Source organism: Phycodurus eques, chromosome 21 (genome assembly GCF_024500275.1).
Source record: "Phycodurus eques isolate BA_2022a chromosome 21, UOR_Pequ_1.1, whole genome shotgun sequence".
Taxonomy (NCBI): Eukaryota; Metazoa; Chordata; class Actinopteri; order Syngnathiformes; family Syngnathidae; genus Phycodurus; species Phycodurus eques.
The window spans coordinates 3103122-3109132 of NC_084545.1; the positions used below are offsets into that span (position 1 = coordinate 3103122).

Genomic DNA, 6011 nt, shown 5'->3' on the forward strand with positions numbered 1-6011 from the left:
AAAATAATAATAATAATAATAATAACACATTTGAAATTGCTCATTCCTGTTCAAAATGCTAAAATCAAAATTGAAGAACTTGGCTGATGATGCTGTAAGCGCTCTGAGTGTTTTCATATATTTATTAGGCACTGTGTATGTTTTTTTTTTTTTTTTTTTTTTAAAGTTATTGGATTTTGTGATGATGCTATTTAGTTTGGTGCTCTTCTACCGTTATTGTGTTTTGGAGGTGGAGGAGGTCACTCTACTTTACTAGTCCCATCCAAAAGATTGTTCCTCACAAAAAAAATGAAGAAGAAGCAGCAGCCGCTGGTGGTCGTTTGTAGCGTAATTGTTTTATTGTGAGAAAATGTAGAAGACAGGGCAGAATGTCTTCTGTGTGTGTGTGTGTGTGTAAGGTGTGCGAGGATCCTCTCATTTCTTGTTGAGCTCGGCGTCGTCCCTCTCCACGGGGAATATTTCGATTTCCTTAATGATCCGTTTAGCGATAACCTCATTGTTTGCCGACACCATCCTCCGGGACATCAAGTCGAACGGCCCCCCTACATTTCCCCCCAGCACAAAGCAGCTTTATTATGCCGTCTTTCAAAAAGAAATGCTTTCACCTGATCACGCTTTGATCACATTTGAAAGCGTACGCACCGTCGACATCCCGCAGAATTCCGCCGGCTTCTGTCACGATCACCGCCCCCGCCGCGATGTCCCAGCAGTGGATCCCGATCTCAAAGAAGGCCTCCACCGCCCCGCACGCCACCAGGCACATGTTGGTGGCGGCGGTGCCCGAGCCGCGCAGCCTGCGGGCAACACGGTGACGATTGGTGCAAATTGGCCGGCAGAAGGCATGCAGTTGAATGACAACAATAATAACAGAAATTCCCACTGAGAAAACCCCATAAATTGCAGTCTCTCACTAAAAGGATCCAACAACAAAAAGAAAAGAAAGTACACGAAAAAACCAACAGGTGGCACTATAATCACTAAATGTGAGGCCATTTTGAGCCAATACACTCAAACTACACTCAAATTAACAATGGCAATGAGAAGTGGAAAAATAAACATCAATCCAATAATAGAAAAAGTAAAAGCAAAAAAAAAAAAAAAAAAGTAGTCGAAAATTTATTAATTTACAAATAAATACAAATGGAAGGCAAGTAAAAGTAGAAAATGAATTTGTTTAAATTTTCATTAAAAACGCCACAGAATACACCTCACTTGCATCAAATTAGCCAAAAAGTACCCATATAAGAGATGGTAAATTCATGTCATTTTTTTTCAATGAAAAATGTGGCTAAATTGAAAATTAAAACGCTCTAAAAAAATTTAAATGTAAAAAAAATAAATAAATAAAAAAAACACTGAAAAGCTATTTAACTTAAAATGGCCACAAAAACTACTCATAAAAAAATGACCATGTCATAAGCGAAAGCTTTTTTGGTCCAATCAGAAACCAGATGAAAGTCATTGCTGTATGTGGCATGCATATTAACTGCTGAACTGAGGAAAAGGGGATTGGAATTGAAAACAAAACAACAATAAATACATACTTCAGCTAAATTGGCATCAAAAACTGTGAGATGAGTGACAGCAGCCGGTAATTTGCCATTGCACAGACTTGCATTTCTTGTGCGCGCTTGTGTGCCGTTTCTCGAAAATTCGAAAAATGTGTACTTACGGCACCTGGGCACGCGAGGGCGCTAGTGGGCGCGTACTCACCCGTGCACTGGGATGCGGAGGATCCGTTGCATGGTGGAGAAGATCTTGGTGACCTTTTCCAGGGTCCTGTCCGTCCCGTGCTCGGAGATGATGATGGACTTGTGGATGTCTGCCGAGAAAGTGCGACGGTCAACATTTGCGGGTAACCTCCTAGAAACTTGGGCGGATTACCTTCCACGTCCGACACCTGGATGGGCTCGTTGTTGCAGAAAGCGCCTTTCCCTCTCCTGGCTTTGTACATCTTGTCCTCCAAGCAGCTGTACACCACGCCGAACTCCAACTGCCAACATCGTTAGCATTTTTGCAACACAACCAGTGCAAGGAGAGTCCTTTTATCTGTGGACCTACCTCCTTTTTAACCGCAAAAGCGATAGACACGGCCACGAATGGGAACCTGTGAACATGACCCGGAAATGTTGGCAATTCTATCTACAGATATTGAAGGTTGTGCTTTAATTTACAGTTTAGGAACATGTGCACCTTTTTGGGAACTCTACGGTAATACAATGAACATCCTAAGGTCAGCATCCAGTCGAAATGATCCCACTACTTTTTGGCCTGGAAGTACAATGATAATGTCTTACCCGTGGACAAAGTTGGTGGTCCCGTCCACGGGGTCGATGATCCACGTGGGTTTGTCGGTCAAGAGGCACGGTTTGCCGGTCGCCACCGACTCCTCGCCGATGAAGCTGCGACGCAAACGGGCAATTCAGACCTAGCGCAGCCGTAAGACGGCCGTAGCGCGGACGTAGCGAAGTCATAACGGTCGGAGCACGGTCGTAACACGGTCACAGCGGAGTCGTAACAGATGTAGCGGCATCACAACGGTCGTAGCAAAGACTGAACAGTTGTAGCACTGCCGGAGCCCAGTCTCAACACAGCGTAGCCGTCGTCGCGCAGATGTAGCACGATTATCAGTCAATCAGGCCACGTCACCTGTAAGTGTCAGCTCCAAACTCATCTTTGAGGGACTTGATGATGATCTTCTCCACCCGCTCGTCCGTCTTGGTGACGAGGTCCACGGTCGAGCTTTTTGTCATCACCTTGATTTCGCTCTCGCCGGCTTTCCTAATTTCCTGCCCTCGCGCACAAAAAGAGAACACCGACTTGGGCGACTCCGTGCGATGACATCATCACAGCAACTATTTCACGACTGTAACTCACAGTCACCTCCTCCCCCTAACCACACCCATTTTTTCGCTGGTGACTCCCAAACCTACCTCGCCGGCCTTCCTCGCCACTTGGACGGCAAAAGTGTACGCCCTCTGCCAGGGGTCCTCCATAGCCTGCTGCGTTGTCTTTACCTGCGCACACACAAAGCAACCTTGTTCACCTTGTGTCCAAAAGCAACTGCACGCCGCAGAAAAAGTTCAAATAATTTTGCCAAGCTTATAAAAAGCTGCCGCCAAGCTGAGAACATGGCACAAAAGAATGACTTAGGTCACTAAGATCTTGATGCAGACTGCCTTCCTTTTTGGAGCACAAGAACAAAAAACAAAAACAAAAAAGCAAACCGGATAACATCTGCAATAAGTGTTTTACGTTAAGTGTGTCACTGGCTCTGATGCGATACAATACATGATCAAGCACCTTACCTTGAGAAGTGATGGCACAGTGGGAAGAGACACAGCTGACTTGTGGTGCTGCGTTTTGTGCAAAAGCAATGTTGAAATGTCTAACAGGAGGGTGGGTTGTTCTGTAGAGCTGTCAAAGAAGGAAAAGTACTAGCACCGCCTCACTCAGTCACTAGTGTAAAAAAAAAAAAAAACCACTCACACCCTTTAGGGGAACATGCAAGAACACGATGCCACTTCGCTGTCGCAATAGAGAAGAATGTGAGAATAGAACTGGTCATGGGAGGGCAGGAGAAGAGTGGTTGAGGTGGGCCGGCATCAGGGATCACGTCTGAGCCCCCTCCTCTTTGCAATAGTGATGGCGAGGCTGACAGATGTGGTAGGACTGCAATACACATGGACCTCAGATGACATTGTGATCGGCAGTGCAAAAAGCGAGCAGGTGAGGGAGCGGTGAGAAAGGTGGAAGCATGCGCCGGAAAGGAGAGGAATGACGGAAAACACAATATGTGCGTAAATGAAAAGGGGAGGTCAACTCAAAATTTCAAGGCAACAAACTTTCACAATTTTAAAGTGGGCAATTCAACTAAATAGTTACAATTTTGCGTTTGTGAAAGTTGGCTTTCCCACATTTCACAAGAGTTGATAGAACCTTGTCCCTTGTACTGAACCTCAACTTTATAATAAGCAAAAACAACCCAGGGAAATCGTTTTGGAGCAAACAACCTGCTTGCTCTGTTGTGCTAACTAACATTGTTGCCATCATGCCAATAGCGTATCTTTTAAAGTTTTTCCAACTGAAATTACTGTTTTAAGCCCAAAAGTAAGTTGTTGTTTTTTAACAGTATACCAACAAGTCTGAAGCGCACTTATATTGCCCAGATTTTCCTTTAGATTCTTTTTCCATTATTTGTAGGGAAACTAAGTTATTAAAGAATTGGATGTACGTCTACAAACGGATGGACGTTCATGCAGTGAGGTCTGGTGCTCATTTGAAAACCTGACCACCCCTAGCTAAAACCTTTATTAACTGTGAGGCAATTTGAGGCAATCAGAAGCACACACATACACGCATATAATATAGACAAGTGCAGCCCGTGCACATGTTGGCGGCGGAGGCGCAAGAGCCGCGCAGCCTGCGGCCACAGGGTGACGATTGGTGCAAATTGGCCAGCAGAAGGCATGCAGGGGAATGATAACAATAAATTTACACCGCTAAAGGGATAAAGAACACGAAAAGCTGACAAAGTGCACAGAAAAGCAACAGGTGGCGCTATTATCAGTAAATGTGAGGCCATCTTCAGCCAATCGGGAAGCAGAAGAGAGTGATCCAAAGAAAAAGCACCCATATCAGCAAAGTTGAATTGTCAAAAGTACATTTAAAATTAAAAGAAAACACTAAAAAATGATAAAGACAAATGTAAATAGGGAACTTTTAATTTAATTTACAAATTTAAAAATGTAATTACATTTTAATAGGAATAAAAACATATACAATAATATCAAAATACAAGATCAAAAATTAAAGCAAAAAAAAAAGTTAGTTAAAAACAAATGGAAAATGACAGCCACGCCCCTGTCCCAAAGCCCGCCCCTCGCCACGCCCATACACAGAGTGACTCCGAAAGCGACCTCACCCGCTCTCCTCGCCACTTCCACGGCAAAATGGGACGCGCTGCGTCACGGGTCCCCCATCACCTGCTGCGTGGTCTTTACCTGCACGCGCATAAAGAGCAGCCCTGTTCAGGTGTGCAAAAGCAATTACGCGCCACACAACAACAACAACAACGTGGCCGGCGGTCGTGACCTTTTACTGTCCTTTTGTCGAGCTTATAAAAAGCTTCCGCCGAGCTAAAGAAGGTGTCACAAAAGATTGAAGGATGTAACTAACACCATGGGGGAAACTCCCTCCCCTTTGGAGCACCCAAAGCAAATAAAAGACAGGATAACATCTGCAAAAAGGGTTTCACGTTAAGTTTGTGCAACTGGCTGGCCGATGCGATACGATGCATGATCAAGAGCCTTACCTTGAGAAGTGATGGCATTGTGGGAAGAGACACAGATGGCTTGCGGTGCGGCGTCTTATTCAAATCCAATGTTAAAATGCCTAACAGTAGGTAGCTCGGCAGACCTGTCAAAGTTGGAAAAGTACTAGCACCGCCTCACTCACTCGTTAAAAAAAACAAAAAAACACAATTCCTCATTTAAAAGCTAGTGGAATTTTTTTCCACTGAATCATCAGGTCAACTGAGCAAATCTTGGCACGTTTGGGACGCAATCTGCACGTCAATTAAAATCAAATAAAAAGCAGCCGAATTTAGAGGGAAAAAGAAACCTGGTGGCTTCCTTCAAAGTGTGATTTTCATTGCAATTACAGCTGACAGTTGTGATTAAAGAATGTTTCAGGCTGCAGGTGGCTGGACTCTCAAATTTGAAATTGTTGCGGGCCAGACCTTAAAATAGCCCAACTCTTTTTTTTTTTTTTTTTTTTTTGTTGCAGCGACTCTAGCCGGGCAGCCAGCGGATTAAAAGTCACTGAACGCAACGGATCAATTCAGTCACGTCATGGGTATATCACGAATGTACTTTTTTTTTTTTTTTTAACTACGTAACTATATTTATCATTTCACGTATTTTAGCATGTCATGCTTAGGCTAGCTTAGCATGCACAATTTGTGTTACGTTAGCTTAGCTAACGCACATTAGGCTAATTTAGTGAAAACA

General features: G+C 43.9%; 1 protein-coding gene across 3 annotated transcripts; it reads right to left on the reverse strand.

Annotated features, from left to right (window-relative positions):
• Positions 1–316: 316 nt before the first annotated feature.
• On the reverse strand, positions 317–5422 carry LOC133396274 (inositol monophosphatase 1-like). Of its 3 annotated transcripts, XM_061665920.1 has the most exons (13): positions 5315–5422; positions 5095–5239; positions 4925–5003; positions 3492–3672; positions 3309–3417; positions 2934–3017; positions 2650–2789; positions 2298–2402; positions 2062–2107; positions 1885–1993; positions 1714–1822; positions 643–794; positions 317–542 (listed from the first exon to the last, which is right to left on the reverse strand). In XM_061665920.1, the coding sequence occupies exons 4-13, from the start codon at positions 3566–3568 to the stop codon at positions 415–417; spliced, it is 1059 nt and encodes a 352-aa protein (XP_061521904.1). In that variant the 5' UTR covers positions 3569–3672; positions 4925–5003; positions 5095–5239; positions 5315–5422; the 3' UTR covers positions 317–414. The 3 variants fall into 3 exon arrangements, with proteins under 3 accessions (XP_061521904.1, XP_061521905.1, XP_061521906.1); XM_061665921.1 differs by lacking the exon at positions 3492–3672 and having other exon boundaries at positions 5315–5421; XM_061665922.1 differs by lacking the exons at positions 4925–5003; positions 5095–5239; positions 5315–5422 and having other exon boundaries at positions 3490–3573.
• Positions 5423–6011: the final 589 nt, after the last annotated feature.